Genomic DNA, 27599 nt, shown 5'->3' on the forward strand with positions numbered 1-27599 from the left:
AAACAATTCTATCCATTAAAATTACAAACGATAAAATCTAAAAACAATAATACAATATGGAGTATGATGGAGCCTCCTTCTTTGGAAGTTTTTAAACAGAAGTTGGATGGCCATCCGGCGGGAGTGCTTGGATACTGTCTTCCTGCATAGCAGGGGATTGGACTGAATGGCCCTTGTGGTCTCTTCCAACTCTTGTATTCTATGATGCTATGAAAACTACAAATCCCAGAATCATGTAGAATGGAACCATGGAAGTTAAACTGCATTATTTCTACAGTGTAGATGCACCCTAGGACTCTAGAGATCAGGGTTCAAATCCCCGCTCAGCCATGGAAACCCAATGGGTAACCTTGCTGAATTCATAGTCTCACAGCCACAGAGGCAGGCAATTACAAAACTCCTCTAAATAAAGAAAGTCCGGAACAGGGTTGCCATAAGCTGGACTTGACTTGAAACTACATACGACAACTATTGTGCTTTTATTTAATATACAGTTGTCCCTCCACATTTGCTGTCGTTAGGGGTGAAGGACCTCTGTGAATGTGGAAAAACCGCAAATAAAAAAACACTATTCTTTTTTATCTGAGAGAACACCTCTTTAGGAATCTCCAGGTCCTCCACTGCAACTCTATGATCAATATCTGCCAAACATTGACCACAGAATCATGTGGTTGGAGGACCTAGAAATGCCTAGAGAAGTGTTTTATCTAGAAACATCTAGATTCTCCAGCACAACTCTATGGTCAACTTCCAGCAGAGTTGCGTTGGAGCAGCTAGAGAGAACATATTAATCAAATCTGCAAATAATCAAATCCTCCAAAGTCAAAGCCACAAATGTGGAGGGCCAGCTGTACTGTTTGTTTGTTTCATACACTTGCACTCTTAGATTCTGGAGCTCCTTCAGGATCCAAAACACTAGGATCCTTAATTCAACCTTGTTACTACCAAAATAAATCAGAAGTACTCACTCACCCGCTTTGTTTCAGGGACCAGGTCATCCTTCATCCTCCTTTTGGTCCAATCCTTAGCCAGCTCATCTTCTGCTATCTCCTGCAAGTGGAAGACAGCAACTTGGGCGGAGGTGCGCCTGATCCTTCCACTTGGAGTCCTCTCAAAATCTTCAGTGGGGTTGGCTTCAGGTTTTATCTCATGCTGTTCAGGAGGCTGAGAAGACAAGAGAACGGGGTTGGAATGAGTTACCAGAAGAAAGACAGAAGTGGTGGCGACTGCAGACAATTAAGTACAATCTTCCGCATCAGCAGTTTTAAGGGTCAATATGAAAGACCTTGGATTGTACACCAAGCACTAACAGAGGTAATTAACCACAACATGGTTCAACCACAGAAGTTAGTCTCTCATTTGATTTTCATTTAATTTCAAATGTGGGCCTCACTTTCCCACAAAGAGAAGAAAATGTAAGCCACGATTAGCTCACAGTATCTGGTTCATCCTAAATCCTAAATCTATGCTTTCCTTCAATAAGTTACCAAGATCAGGATGCTCGGCCCCCTTCTCAGATGGGAAATGTGTTCCATTTCCACATTAGATCTGTCATTAGCTGCTGTGGAAGAGAGTATTGCATACATTCTGTTTCTTGTTATGCTGCAAATGTTGTTAAAGTGTTTCAGTTCAGTGCGCAGTTTTAATACGATAGCTCATTCAATTGCTTTTAATTGTTCTCTCAATTTATAACTGCTCGGTTTTAGCTGTACTTTTGTTTTAATTCATGTTTCTTAGCTGCCTTACATCCAGCACTGGGAGTAAGACTAAATAAATAAATATATTACGCATATGCAAATATTTTAAAATCCCCAAAAATCCAAAATTCAAAACACTTCTAGTCCCAAACATTTTGGATAAGGGAGACTCAACCTGTACTGCTATTGCGAAACAAAAAGAGAATTCAATTGGCTCAAGAGCAAGTCAAGACTCAATTTTCAGTAGAAGTCAAAATGACTAAATTGTAGCTATCTTACTTTGGACACATCATGAGATGACATGATTTGATGGAAAAGATAATAATGTCTGGTAACACTGGAGGTGGTGGGAAAAGAAGAAGATCACATTACAGGTGAAGTAACTTAGGCTTCATCCGCACTGCAGAAATAATCCAGTTTGACACCACTTCAACTGCCATTGTTCAATGCTGCAGAATTCTGGGAATTGTAGTTTTGTAAGATACTTAGCCCTATGTGTCAGAGAGCTCTGGTGTCACAACAAGCTAAATTCCAAGAATTCCATAACACTGGGCCTTGGCAATTAAAATGGTGATTAGTTTAGCATAGAAAGGTGCAGCTTTCATCACAGAAGTCAGAGGCAAGACCTGAGCAGGCTGCTAATAGCTATGTCTCTTGGATGGCTCTTACTCACAGAGTAGCTATAAGTAGCTGTGTAAGTGCAAAAATGGTACAAACTATTAAGTCTTGGCAAAATGGAAATTTCTTTTTAGTACTACAACTGCAGGTATCCTTCAGCTAGCATGGTCAATGGCAACAGGATTTTGGGCGGTGTAGTCCCCAAAAAACTACCTTCCCAAGCTCAAGATCAATAAAATAGTTGGGAGGAGGACAGGCTCAGGAGTAGAGACTTTAAACTCACCACAGAAGGATGCTCAGACCTCACGTGATAGTCATGCCCAGCTTTTGACTTATAAGTCTTTCCACAATGTGGGCAGGTGAACACTGGCTTCTCAACTTCGGATGGCTGCTTCCCACACCGTTTCTGATGGTATTGGTAGCCCATAAGACTGGAGAAGGTAGCCACACAGCCCTGAAATAAAACAGAAGTTTGTTGTAGAATACTGTGGCACCCCCTTTCTTGGCAAATCTTGCCAAGAAAACCCCATGATAGGGTTGCTTTAGGGTCACCATAAGTCAAAAATTGTTGTTGTGTGCCTCCAAAACATCAACAAGCTACTAAAATAACACAACTTTATTGGGAACAATGGAATCCCCCACTTTTAGTCACCCTCAAGCAGGAGGTATGGAATAAAATCTGAATAAAAGGAAGGTTCATTCCCCTCCCAAATGCACATGATGTTCCTGATTCAGATCAGGAGTTGCACACACAGGGATAACTGAAAAGAGATTATGGAGTGTTAACAAACTACATACTGTATATTTAATAATGTGGAAAAATTAGCTCTAACAGGCTAGTAAGAGTTGTTTTGAAGGAATCTAGTGCCAGCTCTCTCTCTGGAGAGTACATTGCACAGTGAGGAGCTGCCTGTGATCATGAAGACCCATTTTCAGTATATTATTAATAATAATGATAGTTGAGGCTAACTTCACACAGAGTCCCAGCAGGCAGGCTGTACGTTTAGCAGCGCTTGGCGGTGAGCCCAGGGATTACCCAAAATGCTTTGGCACCTCAGGCAGAGATGCCAAGCAGCAGTTATAAACAATACTACACATATTTGCTTTTCCAATTTACCCCCCTATGCTTCCTCCATGTATATCAGGGCACCACTATTAGCTCTCCCCAAAAACCTCCTTGATCTTAACAATAGGGCTGCCAGGTTGGATAGGGAATAGGGGTCCTGTACAGTAGTTTTATTCCTTCTCAGATGGTGGAGCAAGAGGAGCCACTTTAACTGCCATGGCTCAATGCTATGGAATCCTGGGATTTGTAGTTTGTTGGGGCACCAGAGCTGTCAGAGAAGGCTAAATACCACCCCAAACTACAAATCCCAGAATTCCATAGCATTGAGCCAAGGCAGTTAAAACAGTGTCAAGCTGCATTATTTCTGCAGTGCAGATGCAGCCGAGGTATTGTAAGCTACTATGTGGCACCTGTCCTCCCTCACTTTCTATGTTCCAACTTTGGAGCGTGTCCAAAGGAGGGCAACTAAAATGGTGAAGGGTCTGGAAACCTTGCCCTATGAGGAACGCCTTAGGGAGCTGGGGATGTTTAGCCTGGAGAAAAGAAGGTTAAGAGGTGATATGATAGCCCTGTTTAAATATTTGAAGGGATGTCATATTGAGGAGGGAGCAAGCTTGTTTTCTGCTGCTCCAGAGACTAGGACCCGGAGCAATGGATGCAAGCTGCAGGAAAAGAGATTCCACCTCAACGTTAGGAGGAACTTCCTGACAGTAAGGGCTGTTCGACAGTGGAACACACTTCCTCGGAGTGTAGTGGAGTCTCCCTCCTTGGAGGTCTTAAAATGGAGGCTGGATGGCCATCTGTCGGGGTTGCTTTGATTTGGATTTCCTGCATGGCAGGGGGTTGGACTGGATGGCCCTTGTGGTCTCTTCCAACTCTATGATTCTATGATTCTACTTTCAGGGGAGAGAGTGTGTAGGAGTGTTTAATTCTCAGTTCTCGTTTCAGTGTCTCTGTAGCCTGTCCTCAGTCTGCACTGGCAAGCTGATAGCTGTGTTGAAAGGGGACTGCTGTCTGAAAGTTGATGTAAGAGAGAACAGGTACCTTCCTCCAGTTGACTGTCCATTGTATTTAATGGGACTTGAACATCCATGGATTTTGGTATCCATGGGGAGTCCTGGAATCAAACTTCAGCAGATACCAAGGGCCTACTGTACACCCATCCAAGAGTAGGGCATGCTATGGTGCCACAGCAAACAATGCTCTCTCTCCTACCTTTCCACATGATTTTCACTGGGGTGACATAGAAACAGGTCCATTTAAGAGACCTCAGTCTTTGGGTAGGCGTGTATAAAAAGAGGCTCTCTTTCAAGCATTGAAGAGATTCTAAGGGCCATCCAGTCCAACCCTACTCTGCCATGCAAGAAGACCATCCAACAGATGGCCATCCAGCCTTTCCTTAAAAACCTCCAAAGAAGGAGACTCTGTCACACTCTGAGGCAGCAGCGTATTCCATTGTCGAACAGCTCTAACCATTAGGAGGTTCTTCCTAATGTTTTGGTGGAATCTCTTTTTCTGCATTTGCATCCATTGCTCTGTGTCCTAGTCTCTGGAGCTGCAAAAAAACAAGCTTGCTCCATCCTCAATATGACACCCCTTCAAATAGTTAAGCATGGCCATAATGTCACTTCTTAACTTTTTCTTCTCAAGGCTAAACATATCCAGCTCCCTAAGGCACTCCTCATAACCTGTGGCTTCCAGACCTTTCAGCATTTTGATCACCTTCCTTTGGACATGCTCCATCTTGTCAACACTGCTAATGAACCCAGTGGAAACAGTAGTAAAAGAGCAAAAACAAATACCTCATTGGGGCATTTGAGTTTTCCCATCTGCTTTAGCACTTTCCTCAGCCTCTCCCGTTCTTCATGTTCAGACAGAGGACCAGCAGCTTCCACAGGAGTAGGCTGGAAAGAAGGAACCAAGACAGGCTGCTGAGTTATCTATTCATTTGGACCACCCCAGGACCAATTTCTACTTCCTAAACATCTGCACTCAGGAAACCTAGCATCCTGGCATACGTAACTCATGAGAAAACCCAATGAACTTGAAATCTCTCTGGGTCACTTTCAATACAGTTTTTTTGCTTTTGCAAGGTATGGGGCAAGATGGAGCCCTAGTGTTTATTTTTTTTATTTTTCCCTATTTTGGGGAGGGGGATGGCTTGGGGACCTTTGGCAAGCTCCAGAAGTGGCCCTGAGGTCACGTGAGACTTGGACTAAATGGAGTTATCACTTTATTTCTGACAAAGCACCTTTTTAGCATGTAGCCAGAAAGGCACCAGATGAATGTCAAAAGTACAGAAAACATCAGAGGCCAGTACAGAATCTTTTTTCCTGATATTCTGACACTTTCCATTTTTTAAAAAAAAAAAATGCAAGCAGCTTCCTAGTTTTCATAGGCTTGCACCAAAGCATGTGGCTGATACATAGTAAGACTTGACAGGTCAGAGGGATTTCCAGACTTGGCTAGGGAGAAGGGGGCATGGCATCTGAGCCCTGCACATCTCCTTGGCACAAGGGAAGGCCAAATGTAACTTGCAAAAATAAAACTTGCAAAATAAGAGAGATTATTCAAATATGCTAAATGCACACACAGTTGCAAAATCCAGCTTTTTCATTCAGAATGTTACCATGGGGTAGAATATTGTTATTACTGGCAGATGATGCTGACTTGGGACTATTGATGGTGATAGATGATGTTTAACACGGCAGTTACCCAGGGACTTGTTCCCTTACTTTGTTGACATGTTCTGCCATGGTGTGATAATTCAATCCCGCTTTGGACTTGAACTGCTTCTTGCAATGCTGGCATTTCAAGGCATCCTGCAGCTGAAAAAAAAACACATGGGGGAGAATCAACTCATGTATTTCAAATGCAGAAGCTTCAGGATTGACATTATCAGCCTTCTGGAAGGGGGTATTTATAAATTCAAAGAGTAGAAGGAGGACACTGAAATCAGAAAATGGGAAAGCACATGAGGGCAATGAGACACTCACATATTCATCCCTGCTAGTCTCCCCAAAATCATGCACTAGCATGAAGGTGTGTACTTAACAACACAGAGAACTAGAAAAAGTTACTATTTTAAAACCGCAACGCCTCATTAGGAAAGTGCATTGGTTCTGAAGCATTTCATGAAATTAAAAACAGAATTTAAAAAATTCTTCTCTTTGAACTAGCCAAAGCAGAACTTTGAAAAGTTGCTTTTTTGAATTATTGTTACCCAAATAAGACTAGAACTCCTGTAGCCTTCACAGCAAGCATGGTCAGCATGTAGCCTTTGTGCTATAACTCTCATTGGGCATGCTTGCTGAAGGATTATAGGAATTGTAGTCCAAAAAGTAAATTTTCAAGCTCTGAGTCAAAGTACCTTCCTTTCATTGCCTTTGATTAGACAGGCATGGGGAAGGCAGGGGAATTTCTGTCTAGTGCTATCTGGAATCTAATATCCAGCCAACTGGTTTAAGGGAGAAATAGATCCTGTGTGGAATTGGCCTAAACTCATAAAGACAGTCTGCATTTGAACCAGAGAGTTGGCCCTGCATCTTGAGGACAGGTTGCTGTGAGGGAAAGAGGAAACCACTTTATTTGGCTGGTATAGATGAGTCCTAAGACACAGGACATTAGGGTTCAAATCCCTGGCTGGCCATGGAAACCCAGTGGGATCCCTTGGGCAAAAGAGTCTCTATTTTAAGCTCAGGGGAATACAAGGCCCCTCCCCCAGAACGAATCTTGCCAATAAGCCCTCATGATAAATCTAAGTTGATATAAAGACACATAAAAACAATGATGACCCAGCAGTCCAAAAAACAGGTTCCAGATGAAATTAAGCCTCAACTCTTACTAGAAGCCAAAATGGGCAAAGTGAGCTGATCATACTTTGGACATATCACAAGACAACATCTCTCTTTAAAAAAGGCAAAAATGCTCATTAAAGTGGAAGGCAGTAGGAAAAGAAGATCACATCACAAGTGGATAGACTTAGGCTGCATTCACACTACAAAATAGAGTTATTTTCGTGATGTTCACACTCTCCCCGACTGCACTTGGTGCTGTTTGTGTGTGTGTGGGGGGGGGGACACCCACTTAACCCAGTGCATTTGGCATTGGGTCCCTTAGTGTGTCCTTTATTCGGTGCCTCAACGATCTGGATCTTTGGTAGTGTAATTGTGCTACTGGATTGATCCAGGTTATGCAAGATCATTCCAAGAAATGGAGGCGCCTCTATTTTGGAATGACCTAGCACCAATGTGAACGTTGACCGGAGTTATGCTTTGGAGAGATTCGATTGCGGTAAACATAGTGGGAACAGTGACCCAATAGTCATGTGGTATTGTGTCATAGAGAAGATCTGGATCTCCTTGGGACAAAAAGGTGAGTGTGAATGCACCCTTAATCAAGGAAGCCGTGGTCTTTGTTTTCAAGGCCATAAGCCAGGCTGTGCACAACCACAGCTTTTGGAGGTTTCTCACTGACAGAATCACTATAAGTGGAAGCCAATTTATTGGCACATAACAACAACATCAGTGTCCCAAAACAGGTTCTGCTCTTCTGGGAGAGGTACAGAATATTTCACTTTACTGTCAGAGTCAAAATATTACTGATAAGGGCCAATATTCTGTATCAGCTACTTAGTGAAGTAGCCGTACTTAACTAAGTAACCTCATCTTGCTCAACTCCCCTAAGCCATGCCTGAATCACTGGAAGAATGGATCTCCTTATCCTCCATGCAACTGATGACCAGTAAATTAGGTTGTGAAGAGATTTATGACTTAGTCAATAGTGTATTGATTTAATCAAAATTGTGGCTAAGTTGTAAGGAATGGGACCTTGCCCTACCACCCTTTATTCCCCTCTCAGTCTACTTGCTGCTGCTGGAGAGGATCATGTTTATAACTTCACAGTTTCAAGAGCAGGGAGAAAGCTTGCTTCCTCTCCCCTTTTCTTTAAACATCTAATCGTGAAAGGGAATAGTGCAATTCCTACTTTCTGGCAGACTTCCATGTGCTTCTTGAGGCCGAGGATGGTCTTCCGGGTGATCATGTTGCAAGTGGGGCAGGCGACCTCTCCCTTCTCACTGATCGTTCGTTGCCAATGTTCCTCTGGGCTCACTAGAGGAAGGGAAAAGACCATCAGTAGATTCAAGGGGAAAAAGGAGCCAAGCATGGGGTGCAGCCCAGCTGATTTTTGAACCCAGAGCTAAATGTGGTTTGCTCCAGTGCAAAACTTCCAAAAGTTACTGTTTGTGAAAACAACTCCCACAGTGCCTCAGCTAATGGGGGATTCTGGGAGCTGTAGTCCAAACAGCAAGGCAGGGTGCGTTTGGGTCCTTTGTAGTGAAGAAGACAAGTTAAGTAGATAATATAGGTAAGCAAGGCCTTTTCTGCACTGCAAAAATAAAGCAGTTTATAAAACTCCCACATGTCTCATGTCTGCTCCAGAGAGCCAGTGTGTTGTAGTGGTTAAAGCGTTAAGTCTAGGATTTAGGAAGACACAAATTCAAATCTCTATTCAGTTATTAAACTTACTGGATGATCATAGACTCATGGAATCAAAGGGTGCATTTGTATTGTAGAAATAATGCAACATGACACCACTTTAATTGCTACGACTTCATCCTACAGAACCCTGGGATTTGTAATTTTGTAAGGCACCAGCACTCTGACAGAAAAGACTAAAGACCTTGTAAAACTATAATGTGATGGAAAAATTCCTTGTTGAAATAAAAACTATAGAAAGATGGAGTCACCTTTGTCAGCCAGAGAGATGGTTTTTGAAATAAAGGCTTGGAGTTTAGGGAAAAACAGAGCAAAGGAATAATGAGTGCGTCTTGACCTAGATGGAAGCTGGCACCAGTAAAAAAGACATAACATAATGTACTGAGATAAGGACATTCAGAAGCAAGGTTAGGAGGAAAGCCACTGAATTCCTAAAGGAGGGGGTAAGGAGTGATGATGCAGTTTTAATGTATGCATGTATTTCTGTTCTGATTGTAAGAATTCTGTATGTTTAAATTGTAATTAGCCAATCAGATGTATTGAAGAAGCTTCTTTGTCTTGAATAATATAAAAAGAGCCATTTTGTCTTGTTCGGGGCCTCAGCTTTTTGGAACTTGAATTCCACTGAGTTCATTGTTTTCCTTTGTCGACAATTGGAAATAAACTTATGGATTTTCAATTACTAGGTCCTCTTGCTAATCCTATTGTTCTGCAAATCCTAGAAATTTAAGTTTCTTGAAATTTCTGTTACAATAACTCTCAGGATTCCATAGGAGGGAGCTACAACACTTGAAGTGGTGTCAAACTGCATTATTTCTACAGTATAGATGCACCCTAGTTAACAGTTCTATAGCACAAGGCTCTCTGAACAAATACAGGAAGCCAAATGATTTATGCCAATTATGAGAGCCATGTGTTTTTATCAAAAGGACACAACATGAGATGGAGGGGCAGCAAAAAGAGATTCTCACAAGCAAAATAAAGGATTGGCTTTGTTCCCATGGCAGCTTAGCAAGACGAGACTGAAGCCAGGCCTGTTGAGTTGTTTATTGGACCAGTCTCTCATTTAATCACAGCTTGGAAAAACTGGGAAACACGGAATGAGTGGGAAGAGTTTACAGCTGTGTTTATTTGGAATAGCCTGCCTTACTCAAGCCAGTAATAGAGCTGATGGGTATCTATCTATCTATCTATCTATCTATCTATCTATCTATCTATCTATCTATCTATCTTATATATATATTGTCTTTCTCCCTGTGTAGAACCCAAGAGGGCCTACAGCATTTTACAAAAACAAAATACAGTGAAAACATTTTTAATGCAAAGTATTTGCTATAGATACCCTTGGAGTGCATCTAGAAATGATACAGCTTGACACCACTTTAACTGCCATGGCTTCATCCTAAAGAATCCTGAAATTTGCAGTTTTGTGAGGCAGTACACTCTTGGCAGAAAAAGCTAAAGACATTGAAAAACTACAAATCCAAGGATTCTACAGAATGAAGCTACACCACTTAAAGTGGTGTCGAATGGCATTATTTCCAGAGTTTGGAAAACTTACTTTCTTGGACTGTGGATTTCCAGAGTTTGGAAAACTTACTTTCTTGGACTGTGGCTCTCAACCTTCCTCTCGCCAACACAGCCACTGAGAGCTGGATTCAAAGAGAGTAAAATTTCCAAGTTCTGGCAATATCTACTATTTGTTTATTCATTTATCTATTGATTGGTTGATTGTATTTATACCCTGCTCTTTAGAAATGCTCTCAGAGTGGCTTACAAATTGTGAATTAGATAGGTCTCTGCCCTCAGGCTTACAATCTATAAAGACATGTTTGAAAACCCAAAAGTGATCTGTAGGAGTTTTTTCCACCTTAAACAGTACTGGAGAGCCTTGTAACTGAAAAGGTGACATGTCACACCTGGAGGCTTCCAGAGCTGTATCCATAATGTGTGTATGTTTGTGTTGTGTGCCTTCAAGTTATTTCTGACTTATGGCGACCCTAAGGAGACCCATGGGGTTTTCTTGGCAAGATATGTTCAGAGGAGGTTTGCCACTGCCTTCCCCTGAGGCTGAGAGTGTGTGACTTGCCCAAGGTCACCTGGTGGGGGTTTCATGGCCAAGATGGGAACTGAATCCTGGCCTCCAGAGTCGTAGTCGAACACTCAAACTACTAGGCAGCACTGGCTCTCCGTACTCATACTAGACATTTATAATAATTTAATGCCACTTTAAGATGACTCCATTTTATGGAATCCTGGATTTGTAGTTTGGTGATGTATTTGGAAAGCCAGTGTAGTACAGCTGCAGAAGTAGAGTCCAGGGCCTGCTTGAAGTGTAGAGGTCACACTTTCTCTATCACTGGCATAAATCAAATTGACAGAGACCAGAATGGAGGGCAGGAGAGAATGCTGATTCTGTGTGTGCACAGATATACATGCTTTCCTCTGGCCCTCCATTTTACCAGCCAGAGGAGTTCCTGGAGGAATTGGAGGATAGTCCTTCAAAAAGAGAACTGCCTGTGTAATTGCTAAATTGAGCAATGAATCAGCTAAATTCAAAACTGTGAACTGCAAAAATGCAATTTACAGTGATATATTGTAGGAGGGAGGGAGGGAGGGAGAGAGTAGTGTAACAGGATCTGAGTGTTAGACTAGCAGTGCATCTACACTGTAGAAATACTGCAGTTTGGCAAGTGCTTTTGGTCTATCCCATAGCAATAGCAATAGCAGCTACATTTCTATACCGCTTCATACTGAACTAAGCAATCTCTAAGCAGTTTACAACATGTAAGCTAATTGACCCCAACAAGCTGGGTTTTCATTTTAGCAACCTCAGAAGGATGTGGTATCCTAGGATTTGTTGCTTTACAAAGCAGCTATTTTTGAAGACATCCAGAGAAAGAGACCTCACCACATCTGTAGAGACCTGTCTGCATGGACCAAAAGGACTGTTTCCCCTCCCTGTTCTGGAGGTGTCTTGTTCAGATGATGCATGCCCCAAACTCCAGTTCTAGTGTGAACAGTTAGTGGCATCTCCAGCCTTGGTGTCACTGACTGTAGGAAGGGGCAGATGGGGAAGTGACCAGGCAAGAGAGGGAAGGTTCATACGTCCTTTGCCTCTGCACAGGTTCCTCCTCACGAGGAAACCACACATAGCCAAAGCCAGGAGGGATGTGCTTGTCCCTTCTCCTTTGTCCATGCATGCCTTTCTAGTAAGGAGGGAGCTGGGCAGGGGTGAAGCCAGGAGGGCCAGGCCTGAGACCCTTTTCCTTCCCCTCCTTGTGGTTTTCTCCTCAAAGAGTGAACCACCACAGTGAAGAAGGGGCAGGCACTGGCAGCAGCATCACACTCCCCACAGCAGAAAGAGGGCCCCACTGGGAATCACCTCACTTCTGGGTTGTCACCCAGTACAGTGCGCACTCCTTGCACTCTCTAGTGACACCACTACGAGCATTCTGGACTACCTCCAGACCGCTTCAGCACCAGAACCAGAGTACAGCACACACAACATGTATAAACTACTCTTATGCCTGATCTTCCAAGAAGATCCAGCGCCTTCTGTTCCAGAACTGTGGAAGGTGTCTGCGCAAGCCTTCCAATGATCTGCCACTGTTACCAGTCACCAGCTCTGAGGTCAGAACGAGGAGCCCAGTATGTAAACATTGCTGGACACCTCATTCTGACCTCAGAAGTGGGTGACTTATGGTGGCAGCAGATGCACCATATGGCTAAGTGGGACGCCCATGCATACAGCCACTGTGGCAAGGGATCAGAGGTACAGGTAACAGGGCAGATAGGGACAGCTGTGGGGCAAGGATACTCTAGGCAGCCCCAGCAATCTCCCGCAAACAGGACCTAAGTCATAGGTTCCATTGTCAACCACTCTTACTCCCAAGAAGTTCCTTCTAATGTCCAATTGAAATCTACCCTTCTGTAACTTAAAACCATTAGACAACAGGTGCAGGTTTATTCTGTGCTTCACCAGAAGGGTGAAGCACAGAATAATGCAATTTGACACCACTTTAATTAATATGGCTTAATGCTATGGAATTCTGTGATCTGTCATTTATTGTGGCACCAGAGCTCCCTGACAGACAAGGCTAAATGTCTCAACCAAACTACAGTCCTCAGAATGCCATAGCTCTGAGCCATGGTAGTTAAAAGCAGTGTCAAACTGGATGGTTTCTGCAGTGCGCATGCAGCCTATGATATGATAGCCCTTTTGGAGGGGTCAGGAAGAGATGCCATCACGGGAAGACTATAACATTGCAAAGAGGCTATTATAGGAGGAAATAAGAGAAAGGGGCCTTCAGCACAATAGGCAACCTGCTACTGGAGTTGCTGCCGTTGTTGCCAGGCCAACTGGTGCTGTCTCCTTCTTCATACTAGATCCCAGCAGTTTCTTCTTCTGCTCTTCATTATTGTTGTTGTTGCCACTGCTGCTGGTTAAAGCTGCCTCCAGTTTCTTGGCTCGGTGGGCTTTTGCCTTGTCCTCTGCTTTCGCTAGCCCTGCCAAAGAATGGGAGTGACAGAGACATTTTGAAAGAGCCTGTGGGGAAATTGGGACCTCATTCCCAGTTGTTCATCCCTAGTTTTAGGCATTGTTAACTAAGGTATGCTTGATTGCCTATAACTGTTTGTAGCAAAGCGCTTCTGACCAAAGGCTATTAAACTTGGCTTTCATAATCAAGCACTCATACCTTCCGCTAATTTCCCCCTGAAAAATAACAAGCTAAAGGTAATTTTGCACAACTGAGGGCTAAAGCTGACAAACTTCACACCCAACTTTAGAGAACTTGGCTCACAAAAACAGGGACATCTATTGATTAAGAAAGACAGGACCACAGCTATTCAAATGTGACTTATGTGCACACTTTGGTTTAAAGAGCAATAACAACACACAATTTATTAAGAGAACCATTAACCCTCACCACAGCAATTTTGAAGTGATCCCGTTTTTTTAAATTGAGAATTAGCATTAAAAAAAAAAAGATTGTATAAAGGCACCCGCTGTGTTCAATTCAGAATGTAAATATGCTACTCTTCTAGACGACAGCTCCCAGAAAACCCCCTGTTGTCATGCCAGCTAGGAGATTTTGGGAGTTGCAGTTCAAAACCAACTCTCTTCCTGTACTGTATGGGGGGAGCACAATTATTTCCCCCTAAAAACCCCTCACTCATGGCGGTACACCAGCACACCACACTGGAAATAATGTCATGTCACTTCTGGTAACTATTTAGCCAATTCATTGAGGCTTTGAACAGGGCTGGAAAATTGTAAGCTGTTCTGGGGTGGTTTGGTGCAGTTTTCAGCGAATCAAGCTAAAATTGTACTAGATTTTTTTATAGATAAACTCAGGGTGTTGAGGCAACTGCTGGAGGCTTTCAGGGCCCACAAAGCAGAGTTCAGGGACCAGATACAGCTCTTAAGTTTTTACTTTCCACACCCCTGCACTATCAAGTGTGATGGCAGAGTTTGCAACAGCAACTCTGACACAGATCTCTGACCCACTAATGCCTGCAAACTCCAGCTGTCAGTTCCTATCAGAAACAGCTGTCAGACAGAAGTAATACAGGGAGCCTGTGAAGGGCCAGAAGAGTGGGAAAGCTACAGAAAGGTGAAGAGGTAAAGGCATAAGCTTTGGCATTTGCTCACACTCACATTTTCTCTAACCACAAATATCGGTTATCTTGGCCTCACCCATTCTTCCTTTCTTTCTGTGGCTTTGCCATCATAGCCTCTTGCTCCATTTCCCCCTGCCTCTGTTGTTCCCATCAGTGTCAACATTTAGACTGTAGATTCCTTGGAGAAGAAGGCTGTCTTTATTGCTTAGGCTAGTCTGTGAAGTGCAATGAATACGGACATCCCTGGAACAGTCTAAATGTAAGGAAGCAGTTTTTGATGTTGGTAATAGACTGTAGGAGGATGAATTCACTGAGGCTTAAACCAGAAAAGACAGATACCAACTGGAAGATAAACTCAATCAAGGACGTCATGATCCTGAGAATGTAGGACTTGGGCAGGGCTGTTGATGATAGAGTGATCTGGAGGTCTCTCACTCACAGGTCCCCCTAAGTCAAAGACTCCTTGATGGCACTTAATAAATTATGTCACTTCTTAGTCTTCTTTCCTCTGAGCTACACATATCCAACTCCCTAGGTTGTTCCTTATGAGGCTTGGTTTCCAGATGGCTCACTTTTCTCTGCACTCTTTCCAGCTTGTTAATATCCTTGAACTTTAGCGGCCAGAAATGGGCACAGTATTCCAGATGAGGTCTGACCCAATCAGAACACTATTATACGTTTGTCAGTGACTGAGAGTGCACTTCTACAGCTGTGGCTTGATGTGCAACAACCAGACTCATTCCTGGAGAAGTCGGACTTTGGCTTCAGGGACAGATGGCTTCACTGCATCCTGTCTTAACACAGGACTGCCTCTACAATGTGTTCAGAAAATTCAGTGTTAAGTGGTACAGAATTATCTTCAGCTGTTGACTATGGCCAGTTTTGGGGGGCACGTCAGTCTCCTGTTAGAACAGCTTCACTGGCTACTGTCTATAGCCAGGTGAAGGGTGTTTTTTTAGACGATTAAGCTTCATGAATTAAGTCTGTTAATGGAATGAATGAGTGAACAAATAAACAAACGAATGCAGATGTTGATTTAATGGCACAATGCTGGATGGACTCTAGCATGGAAGCTCAGGGATCCACCCCAAACAAGCAATTAAACCAACTATATATAGAATTCTTACAAAAGCTGGCAGTGGCAGCAATTGAGCAACAAAAGCTTATGATAGGCCCTGTCTGCACGGGCCAAATAAAAGGGTCTCCCCCACCCCTATCCTTTCAGGAGGGAGAGAGGATGACACACAGTCCAAACCCTGATTCTGGTGCACACAGGCCAGACGACAGCCAATCTGTCCAGCACTAAAACCAGGATATATCGCTCTTAAATGTATTAAAAGACCTCCCTGTTTGCTCTGAATCTTCACAGAAGAATGGGGCAGCTGTTCACATACACATCCCTTTGTGCACTGATGCTGCATGTCACTCTTTCTGAGGTCAGAATGAGGGGCTCACTCATGCAATTGAGGCTGGGTACCTCATTCTGACGTCAGAAGCAAGTGACCCATGGTGGCAGTGCTGGGCAGCATAGTGGGACACACGTACAAACAACCACTTGGCACCAGAACAGAGAGCCAAGATAACAGGGGAAATTCAAGGCTGCTCCAGGGCCAGGATAATCCAGGTTGCCCACAAAGTATCTTGGCCAGTGCAAATAACACCACAGTCATACAACTCACCAATAAAGAGCAGCGATTATTTCCAAACTATTCACATCACACTCATTCTGTATATCATATTCTAGCTATTATAGTATTTGCAGGACATGTCAGGATGTTTTGGAACATGGCTCAGAATGTTTTGTGAATGTGAAACTATTTTTTTCTTCAACATGGCTCTATCTCATTTAGCCCTTATGGACACTTTTTGATTTCCTCTACACATGAAATTCAAAAAGCTAGTGTTAAAATATAACACAATTTCAGATCAGGCTACTTGAAAACATCATATTCCAGTTATCTTAACTGCTTTTTTATCTTTTTAAGTGCATATTTAAATTGCTTTAATACTGCAAACAGTTTACACCCATTTTATTTTTCACTTCTAGTATGGTTTTAGCTTTATTATTCTCATTTTAAATTTTAAGCTGTCTTCAGTGACAATTATGAGAAAAAGGCTGGAGGATGAGGGTGAGGACGATGATGATCATCATTATCAATTTTGCCTATGTTCTAAGATCCTGGAAGAGGTCCCTCTCACTGTTTGCCACCATCACAGAGAGATTTCATAGGAATACAAGACAGGGACTTTTTTGTGCTACTCCTAAGCTCAGAACCCCCTGCCAAAGGTCCCCCATTCTGGCAATTCTGGAGTTTCTTAAAGGCAAATGAGGAATGGCAGACAAGTAGATGTGAAAGACCTTTGCCCACCACTGCTGAGGATCTCTTAATATGTATTTGGGGTGGTTAACAGTGAGATCCAATAGCAATCCCTGTGCCCAACTTGAACCAAATGTGCTGCCTAGAATATTTCCCAGAATCCTTTGTAAGACATAAAGGGCTCTGTGGTATAAATGCTGATGCAGAAGGCATTCTCCTCACACTAGAGAATCCACAAGCTGGGAAGACATTCTTACTTTACCTTTCAATCCAAATGTTCCTGAGATGGATGGCTGTTCCCCAGTAAATTTCTTAGGAGTTTTCTGTTTCCTTCCTAACTCAAAAAGGAGAAAACAGAAATAAAAGTTTGGTCAAACACCTGCATGCATTAGCCACACAAAGCTAACTAATCCAGTTAACCCAAATTTATAAACTGGAATCTGGGTTTACCTAATTGATTCTGCAACTCCTTGTCCTGAAAGAAGAGGAGCAAATAACGGCTGCACTCATGTTTTACTTTGAGACACAGAGGTCTGCATCCTGTTGGCAGCATATGGAGGCATAATGGGGGACTACAGCTGCATATGCACTTTTTGGACCTTATAGAAATAGGTAGTGGAGATCTGTTTCTAGGATCCAGCCCTGTGTACAACAGTAGTCAGGGGGCTGTACCTCCATCTCCCTGGCCAATGATCATCCACAGGGGTGCAACCTGACTTTTTCCAGTTGTTCCTGGCCATAAAGGAGATATGTGTAGCCTTATGTTGAGGGCAGAGCCTTCTAGAAGCATAGAGCTAGAAAAGATCTCAAGGGCCATCCAGTCCACCCCTGCCTGTTGGGCCTCTGCATGTTTCATCAATCCTTCCCTTATTCTGCAACTTTGCAGTACCTCTTCTGTGATTGCTGAATGACTAGTGTGGTTGACGTGCAGCAAAAAGTTGAAGAAAGTTGCACAATGAACCTCTGCATTAGGACCGGGAAGAATATTCACCAGTATTCATTTTCTGGCTAGAAAAAAGTTTCTCAAGACACCAGAGAAACGCTTTCAGGAAGAATTAACATAGCAGGACGATTTTCTGTGCAGCTTTCTGCTAGTATCTGCACACTGGGATTTGCATATCCCAAATTATACTGAGAAATTATTACAGTCAGCTCTTTGTTTCCATAGGGGTTCTGTTCCAGATCCCATCTATGGGTGGTAAATTCTACAGGACCTCAAGTCCCGTTATCCTCAATGGTGGTGTGATGTCTGCATGACCATGTTGACATGGCACAGTTATGTGCCACCACTGAGGAGAACAGGGTGAAGCCATCTACAGAACCTCTGACCCGTGGATGGCAAGCCTACGGAAAGGAAGAGCCAACAATATTTCCAGAAATACGTGTAGTTTTTCTGTAAAAAACAACACAAAACCACCACATTTTTGCAAAGACAACTTTCCCATATGGAAACTGTTTGCAGAAAATACACAATGATAGTGCCAGTGGCACTACAGTCTTTGGTGTCATCTGGTGCAGTGATCTCCCAGCCGCCTACTGCCTCTCCAGACCGCTGCTTTGAGGGTGGTTCCGGGGCCTCCAGATGGCCATTTGAGATCTGGCTCAGGGGAACAACCATTCCAGATCCCAAAGGCACCCCCCAGAAGTACCCACTGCTATGGGGGGGGGGGAGGGTGCTGTGCTGTTTTGGGTATTGCACAGCTGCTGGCTGCAGCCACACCAGTCCCACTGAAGGTGCCACCCCACTGAGTGTACACCCCCTGCAGTTAGTACCCATCATACTCCCCTAGGGACAATTTGACACCACTTAACTGCCATGGCTTCATCCTACACAATCCTGTAGTTTTGTGATGACCTCTTTGTCAGAGAAGGCTAAAGACTTTATTAAAGTGCAAATCCCAGAATTCCATAGGACAGAGCTACAGCACTGAAAGTGGTGCTAAACTGCATTATTTCTACAGGGTAGATGTATCCTGACATCCTTATTCTGTATTGATCACTACTCTGTATTGGCGTCCTTCAAATCAGGAGACATCCAGACAGTGAACTCATGCAGAAACCAAAACAGTGACCTTTTTAAATAGTGCTTAAATCTTCACAAATTTGAAAGTGAACTATTTTCTAGATTTTTGGGGATTGTAACTCCCAGAATCATATAGCTACCCTGGCCTTTGGGAGCTGTACTTCCCCCCAAAGAAGCCTGCCGAATCTCTTGCCACCTCTGCTTCTGATTTGTAGAAACACAGAGGGACAACAGGGGGAATCTACGCCTGACCTATTCCAAGTTGGGGAGACGCAGCTCTGGTCTTACTGTGCTTCATCCTTTCGGGGTCTTCCTCCTGCTCGACAGTGTGCCTGTTTGCCTGTTGCTTGGAGCCTCGACCCCCTGACGGCTGAGCCAAAGGCGTTGCTGCTACCCCACTGGCCACAGTCTGGAATTCTTTGACAGCTACACACTCGCCATTCTCAGGGCGTTGCAGGGCTTTTTCCATCTTTGCCTGTTTGGGATGGATGGTGGAGGAAGCTGAACCCTCGGCAGCTCTAGGGCAAAGCACAGAGGGCTGATTGAAAGAAGAGTTTAAGACACTGGGGACTTTCCTTGCATCTCACCATTTGTTTCCACCCCAAATCCAAAGGGAAGCACTACCCTCTTTGCTACCTCCAGAGCAACCGTCCCGTACCTTTTCTTGCCTTTGTTGGCTTTGGGGACTTTGTTTTCCACCGGTGGGGCCACAGCTTGCAGTGACCTGTTCAGATGGTTCCAGAGGTGGTGCTTTTCCAGTTGGGTTTTGGAAGGGAAGGCGGCTTCACAGTATGGGCAAGGGAAGGTCCGTTTCTCCACCACAGTGCTCTGCAAAAGAACAGAAAGAAGGAGTAGGAAGTAGAAGCAGGGGAAAGGGAAAAGAAACATTTTTGGGCTTCTAGCCAGAGCTGGGAAATATGACCAGCCTTTAGCACATGAATGGATGATAGCCATAGGCCACATGCTACCCTTGGGGACAAGTCTATGGTTGCCAGAATGAAAACTGAAGATGATTTCTATCCCTTTAAGGTAGTGATTCCCAAACTCTGGACCTCCAGATGTTCTGGACTTCAGTTCTCAGACTATTGGCTAAGATGGCTGTCACTTCTAGGAGAACATCTGGAGGACCAGAGTTTGGGAAATCACTACTTTAAGGGTTGTGTAAAAGAGGGTGATGTAGTGATTCAAGCTGATAATGCTGAGTAAAGAGGCATGCAGTAGGTAAAGGGGGATTTTGTACTACAGGTGGGTTGACTCCATAAAGGAAATCATAGCTACTACTCTGAGTTTGCAAGGCCTGATCAAGACAGTAGATGACTGGACTCATGGAGGTCTCTCATTCATAGGGTCACCATTCCCAAAGCCAACTTGATGACTAGCAACAACAGTACAACTTGGAAAAAGGTAATGATTAGAAGCTTATTGGATTAAAAATGACATGAAGTCAGTAGAAGTAGCTAAGACTGGACAAGACAGAATAAACATTCAAAACAATCTCTAGCAGTCTGGTCCACAAAGTTGAAATTCAAAAGAGAGAAGTCTTGAGTTTAGGTATAAAACAAACAAACAAAACAAACAAAAAAACTAAGAAAAAGTCCTCCATTTAAGGGCAAATATATGAGCAAATAAAAACATTTTTTTTTTCAATTACAGGATGGTGGAGACCCAGTTAGTCAGAAATGCATCCAAAAGGATCTTTGGTTGACTATAAGCTGAACATTAGCCAACAGTTCTAACATTAGCAACTACAATTTGGGGGGGGGGGGGGGGAGGGGGCATAATCTAATGCAAAAGTAAGCTACGTTAATAGATTGTGTGCAAATATCATGGAAATAAGAGGTCAGCTCTATTCTGTGCTGGTCAGACCACAACTGGAATGTCATGTCAATAAAAACTAACCAAAGAAATATGAACGTGCTGTGAAAACAACGACAACACAGAGATGCATTCCCAGTACTATCCAGAAGTTATTGCAGGACTTCAACATTTGCAAAAAACCAAACCAAACCAAACCAAAAATACAGACTATGAACGAAAGAGGATCAAGTCAGACTGAGAGGTATGGTGTTTCAATGATGCATGCGTCCTAAGAGTTTGGAAGCTGCACCAAAGCTGCACTCCAGTCCTTAGGACTGGAGTGTGGCTTTGGTGTGGCTTCTGGACTCTTAGGATGCATGTATCATTTAAACAGCATACCTCCAAAGTGACTCGAAGCAGCTTTATTTTGGTCTGTCTGTATCAGGCCTTGGAAAGGTGTGCAAGAACTGTGGAGCCACAACCAAGAAGACTCTGCTCCAAGCTTTCCATCTTTCTTTCATGGGGTGCATCAACACTGTACAAATAATGCAGTTTGACACCACATTAAAGTGCTGTAGCTCCTTCCTATAAGAATCTTGGGATTTGTAGCTTTACAAGATCTTTAGCCTTCTCTGCTAAAGAGTACTGGTGCCTCATACAACTACAAATCCCAGGATTCTGTAGGACAGCACCATGGCAGTTAAAGTGGTGTCAAACTGCATTATTTCAACAATGTAGATGTACCCATGAACTGATGATGCCTGGAGCAACTGCAGCAGATTCACAGACCTTTTTTTTCTGTCCTTGGAACTAGCTGGAGATCCCATGCACAAACCCCAGAATTGGCCATAAGGTGTTTTTTTTTTTTTAAATGACAAACAGTGCACAGGGAATAGGGATGTTGATGTTGCAACCTACTGAAAAGGTGAATTGTCACTTATAGATGCTTCTAGGCCAAAAAGAGTGGTCTGGAGAGTTGCTGTTGCTGCTGCTATATTTATTTATATCCTGCCCCTTTCTCAAAACTGGAACTCAGAGGAGCTTACAAGATTAAAAACAGTACAACTCAACACATAGAAAAATGTTACATTAAAATTGAATAAAATTATTACAAGATTAAAACAGATTGCAGAAAAATAAAATATAGTTTAAAAGATAAACGGTGTATAAAATACATTTAAAGAGTTTGGAGGAATCAAGGGCCATAGAAACAGCTTGGAGGGGCTGTATGCAAGGGCCACACTTTGTCTACCCTTAGTGTAGGGCACACATTTACAGAAGAGAACCTGTTCATTAAATTATACTGGAAAGAGCCTAGCTGGGGCTTTAAACTAATTGGAAACCCACAGGCAAAAAACGGACTAATTTGTTCAGTCTGTCTTGCTCATCCACCACTGTTGCCAGGTGGGTCCCTAAGCTTCAGTGATAGCAGACATTCCAGCTGTTGTAATTAATATTTCTTTTTTTAATATTAAATCTGAAGCAACTGGAATGTCAGCATGATTAAAAATTATGCAGATTAAAAGCATACAAAACTTTGCTAAAAGTATAACTATAGAAATTATTTTAAAAGCAATTAAACAATTTATGCAGTTAAAACATTAAAACCATTAAAATGTAGTTAAAGGCTGTTTGTTGTTGTTATTGTCGTTGCATGCCTTCAAGTTATTTCTAACTTATGGCGACTCTATAATTGGATTTTCTGAGGCTGAGAGAGTATGACTCATTTGAAGTCACTCAATGGGTTTCCAGGGCTGAATAGGGAAACCACTACACCACACTGGCTACATAAACCATAAAACAGCACAGCACATCATTAAAAAGTCCATCCCATTCAGCTTCCCCAAACCTGGTGGCACAATAATGTTTTCAGTTGCCGACAAATGAAGAGCAAGGAGAGAGCCAACTTGGACTCCCAAGAGAGGGAGTTCTAAAGACTGGGAGCAGTCACCAAGAAGGCCCTTTTCTTTGCTCCCACTAAATGAGCTGAGAAAATGGTGAGTCAGAGAAAAGAGCACCCCCAGATGATCTTAAAGCTCTAATGGCTTCATAGAGAGAGATAAAGTCCTTCAAACAGTTTGGATCCTAGACATATAAGGCTTTATAGGTCATAACCAGCACTTTGAATTGTACCTGGAAATGGACCAGCAGCCAATGGAACTGTAGCAACAAGGTTTCTGTAGCCAACCCAAGTTAGCAATCTGGCTGCAGCTCTTTCGACCAATTGAAGATTTTGAGTACTTTGTGATGGCATGTAGAGCACATTATAGAAATCCAAGTGGGATTACAATAATCTAAACATGATTATACACTCCTAGAAAGGCATACTTTGGCAAGATCCTACAGCAGGGCTGCATAGTGTACACCTGTAGTGGGACTATAGAGACAGGAAGGGATGAAGGGGCTGAGGAGGACTAGGTGGAAAGAGGAGTGACTGGGGCAAGAGGGAAGGAGGAGCTAGAAGAGGGGCAGGGGGCGGAGTTATCCCCGGGAAGCTTAAAAGAGGCAGGGCCAGGACGGGCGAGGAAGGGAGGACGCGGAAGATCTGAACGGGAAGTCGCGGCCGAGAGAGGGAAAGGGCAGGTACAGCGTAGTCCAGGGAGGAATGGGACGCCAGTATCTTTGAGACGGCGAGGGAGCCGACAGCGCCTGGGTCCTCACGAGGAGGTGCGTCTACGAGACCCCAGGGAAGAAGGTGACTTCCCATTCCCGGATGCGGACGCGTGGGCTTCTTGCCAAAGGCCGGACTTGGAGGACGAGTGGTGGGACCCGAGGGGCGAGCGCTGGGAAGTTGGGCCTCTGTCTCCTAATAAAGAAAAGGCCGAGACAGAACCCCTCGAGAAGCATCGCAGGGGTGTCCATTCTCTAGAAGGGGCCTCGTCTCCGTGAAGAGAAAGGACAGAAGTTTGGGAGGACATAGGGGTGCCTGTCCTCATTTGTTGGTTTAGAGACTTTTCATTATTTTGTTGGTGAAAAGGGGAAGTCGGGACTTGATTAAAGTTGAGTTGGTTATCTTGCAAGCACGTGTCCACTATTTTTGATTTCACATGTTCCTAATTAGAGGGAAGCTTGCTAACAGGATGCAGCCAGGAACAGCAGCCCCGCCCACAACACCTCGGTGTGTGGAGTTATGCTATCACTGTGCAGCACAACTCATCCCTGAGCACTGCACATTCATACATGTGTGCATAATGCACAACCCCATTTCCATGACTTCAACTGAATGCAAACCTTTCGTATCACAAAAATATAACAACTGCTTCAGTAAGGGAACATATACACATATAACCTCCAAAAGCCAGCATGGTATAGGGGTTGACTGTTAGACTACGATTCCAGAGGACCAGGATTTGAACCCCCCCACCCAGCCAAGGAAACCCAATGGGTGACCTATGGAAGTCACACTCTCTCAGCCTCAGAGGAAGGCAATGCCAAACGTTCATTGGATAAATCTTGCCAACTTGCCAGCAGGAATACTACTGGACTTTGCAGTATCAGATAAATTGACAAATTAAAAAAAATTAAAAAAAATTTTTTTTTATTTATACCCCGCCCTTCCAAAAGATCAGGGCGGCTAACAAAATGCACCAAAGTGCAACAACATACAGGTTAAAAGCACATATATAAACAACAATCCTAAAAACAATAAAAACAACCCCTTAGCCCAACCTCACGGCCACGAGAGAGGAGGGAGGCCCACAGGATATTTAGTCGGGGAATGCCTGATTAAATAGGAAGGTTTTTAGACCCTTCCTAAATTGGGCCAGGGTGGAAGATGAGCGGAGCTCCGTGGGCAGCGTGTTCCAAAGGGCTGGGGCAGCTGTGGAAAAAGATCTTCTGGCTGTAACAGCCAACTTAGCCCCAGGCACCTTCAGGAGTTGCTGCCCAGATGTTCTGAGGGTGCGAGGCGGAATGTACGGGGAGAGGCGGTCCTTCAGGAATCCTGGGCCCAAGCCATTGGATAAAATTGGATAAAAGAAAAATTCAAAAATTTCTACAGATCAGGCAGCCTTTCACAGATTTTTATTAAGGAAAGAAAAAGAGACTGTGCAATTTTAGGTTTTTATGTCTGAAAGTTAAGCTGTGAGAAGAAATTTAAGAACTGTACTATAGTCAGTGATGTGTGGGAAGTCAACCGGTGTGGGGGAGAGGTGGGTTGTTAATTGTGTTTGTCTAATGATGTTTTGGGATGTATTTTTTCTATGTACAGTGGTACCCCGGGTTACGAAAATAATTCGTTCCGCCGCCGCGTTCGTAACCCGAAATGCTTCGTAAGCCGAAAAAGCCATAGGCGCTAATGGGGAAAAGCCGCGATTTCGTGCGAAATAGCGCCGAAAAGCACCAAAAATTTTTTCGTAACCCGAAAAAACCTTCGTAACCCGGAACAGTTTTTTCCTAATGATTTTTTTCGTAACCCGGAAATTTCGTAAGGCGGCGCATTCGTATCCCGGGGTACCACTGTATTCTTCTTTTCTTTGTCTCCTATTGTCTTTGTGGTATTGTCAACTACTATTTGTGGTCTTTTTCTTTTCTTTAATGATGTAATTTATTATATTTAAAAGATAAATCCTGCCAAGAAAACCCCATGACAGGTTTGTGTTAGGGTTGCTATAATGTTGTGAAGACACACAACAGCAAATGTGAGCTAGCTGTGATGCCGATTATTCACTTCCACCGCGTACTCCTCCCATCCTTTGTATATATCAGTTTACAAGACTTTGATTTTAATTCCTGCATGGATGTTTATGAGAACTAACATGGTGTAATGGTTAGAGTGTTGTAACAGGACTCTGGGAGATCAGGGATCAAATCCCCACTCAGCCATGGAAACTCACCAGGTGACCTTAGGCAAGTCACACTCTTAGCCTCAGAGTGGCAAACCCCCTCTAAACCAATCTAGCCAAGAAAATACTAGGACAGGGTTGCATTAAGTCAGACCTGACTTGAAGATACACAATAACAATAACAACAAAGACATCAACAGAATTCCTACCAAGGTTTGGCAAGTGCACATCTTTGAGGTCTTGAGTCCACAAAGCTTTATGGCAATAAAATGTGATAGTATCTAAGTTGTCTGCCACTCCAAGAAGAACATATTTGACATTGACTGTATCACAGTTGTAAATATGGATTAACAAAATGGAATGCAGACCTCTGTCTTCCTTACTCCTTGACAGCGCTGATAGTGGTACTTCAGGCCATAGATGCTGGGGAACTCCAACCAACAGCCTGAGTTGGGACATTTCACCCTAGAATGGGCCTTGAATTCATCCTTCCACTGATTCATGAGAGGCAGCTGAGTGAAGAAAGAAAGATGGGTGAATTTTATGCATTGACATGTGGGGACTGCATTTTGCCACCCTGCTTCACACTGATCCGCTCACATAGATCAAGGGAGAGCAGGCATTTTCTTGTGGCACCCTCTATTTTATGAATGCCTGCTATAGTGAGAGGGAGCAGGAGAGATGCCCCTCCAGAATGGTCCTCTGTACATTTCCAGGTTGAACAGCATATGCTAGTTTCCATCCGTGGAATAACTAAGTTCAATGTTGCTTTGGCCAAGCCATATTTCATCCTGTTACTGAAGCCTACAGCAATTTGGTTGTCCTCCATGCCAAGTTGAGGGAACAAGGACTTTTCCTTCACTGCTCTGGGAATTAATCATGTCCGACTAATAACATGCAAAACGGCACCAGGGCTTGAATCCTCATGTGACCAGTGGCTGCTTCTGCATCAGGAAGGAAGTATATCTGCTCCAGGTTTTACTCCAAATTTGAAAAGAACTAACCAATACAATCCTATACCCCTGATAGATTCAGCACTTTGGATATGTCCTTTAAAGTTGAGACTCAAATGCAGGATAGAGTCACTGTCTACACTGATATGAGATCCATGAACCACCACTCAACCCTATGATTCTATGACTCTATGTGCTATTTTATGATTATATATGTGCTGCTGTTATTTTGAGTAACCTTCCTCAATCCTTCAGATGTGCTGGGTAACAATTCCCATCATGCCCAGTCAGTGTACTGGCTGGGGATGATAAGGGCTGCAATCCAAGACATCAATGGGGCAGCTTAATAGCTTCAGGCACAATGGCTGTCACCTTCCAAACTCTGCAGGTCTCCTCATCGTTTGAGGTATCTGATACACCTAGACCTTAACAGCTGGATTTCCTTCCATCTCTGATGTGCAGGTGAGCTTTACTAGGTGCCTGCCAGCCACATGCCCTCTCTCCAATATCTCAGCCTCCCTGGGCTTACTGGTGAGGCAGGCAGCGATGTTGTGACCTGTCAATTGCTCACAGATGTAATTTTAATTTTTTATGTATTTCTATTGATATACTTGTATTTGTATTTTATACTAGGTTGTAATCCCGCCTCAATCCACCTGGGAGAGGCGGGAAAATATAAAGAAAATTATTATTATTATTACTATTATTATTGTGATTATTGGAGAGCATGGCATGGAAATTTCCATTTTTTGGACAACTCCCTGAATTCCCCAGCCAACAGGGCTAGTGGCAGAGGGGATTCTGGGCGTTGTTGTCTGAGAATTGTTGACTTCTGCTCACTTTTGCCTTGTTTTTACAAATCTTGTTTTTTAAAAGGCCTAAAATAGTCCTGGAAAGAACATGTTGAAACATGTTGAAAAGAACTCCATGTCCTCTAGGGCCATGGAATTTGGGGGCATTCTGGGAACAAAGTTTTCGTGGGAGAATGTGTCAGGGGGGACGGTGCCTTCCAAAGTTTCCAGGGGGGCTAATGCACCCCCTTAGCCTTCCACAGTTGCTCACTCATGACACAGAAATAGGATCTAATCCAGTATAAGGCAGCTTCTGACACTGAAATTGACCAAAACATCAATTTCCTGTTCCATCCCTTCTCTACCCCCCCCCCCCCCCCCCCCCCAATTAACATAACAGATGAAGCACATTTTTTAAAAAAATCTTAC

The 27599-nt window shown here is 43.4% G+C and overlaps 1 protein-coding gene across 4 annotated transcripts in view; it reads right to left on the reverse strand.

Annotated features, from left to right (window-relative positions):
- The window catches only part of ZNF512B (zinc finger protein 512B), a 103747-nt gene that overhangs the window by 36894 nt on the left and 39254 nt on the right, over positions 1-27599 (reverse strand). For all 4 annotated transcript variants that reach the window (XM_042465691.1, XM_042465690.1, XM_042465689.1 and 1 more), the window contains exons 4-13: positions 25795-25938; positions 19504-19673; positions 19134-19363; positions 17085-17156; positions 13206-13388; positions 8368-8492; positions 6117-6209; positions 5184-5285; positions 2599-2769; positions 973-1164 (exon numbers count right to left, since the gene is read on the reverse strand). In XM_042465691.1, coding sequence (XP_042321625.1) covers positions 973-1164; positions 2599-2769; positions 5184-5285; positions 6117-6209; positions 8368-8492; positions 13206-13388; positions 17085-17156; positions 19134-19363; positions 19504-19673; positions 25795-25938 — 1482 coding nt within the window. The remainder of the gene's footprint in view (positions 1-972; positions 1165-2598; positions 2770-5183; positions 5286-6116; positions 6210-8367; positions 8493-13205; positions 13389-17084; positions 17157-19133; positions 19364-19503; positions 19674-25794; positions 25939-27599) is intronic.

Source organism: Sceloporus undulatus, chromosome 4, assembly GCF_019175285.1.
Source record: "Sceloporus undulatus isolate JIND9_A2432 ecotype Alabama chromosome 4, SceUnd_v1.1, whole genome shotgun sequence".
Taxonomy (NCBI): Eukaryota; Metazoa; Chordata; class Lepidosauria; order Squamata; family Phrynosomatidae; genus Sceloporus; species Sceloporus undulatus.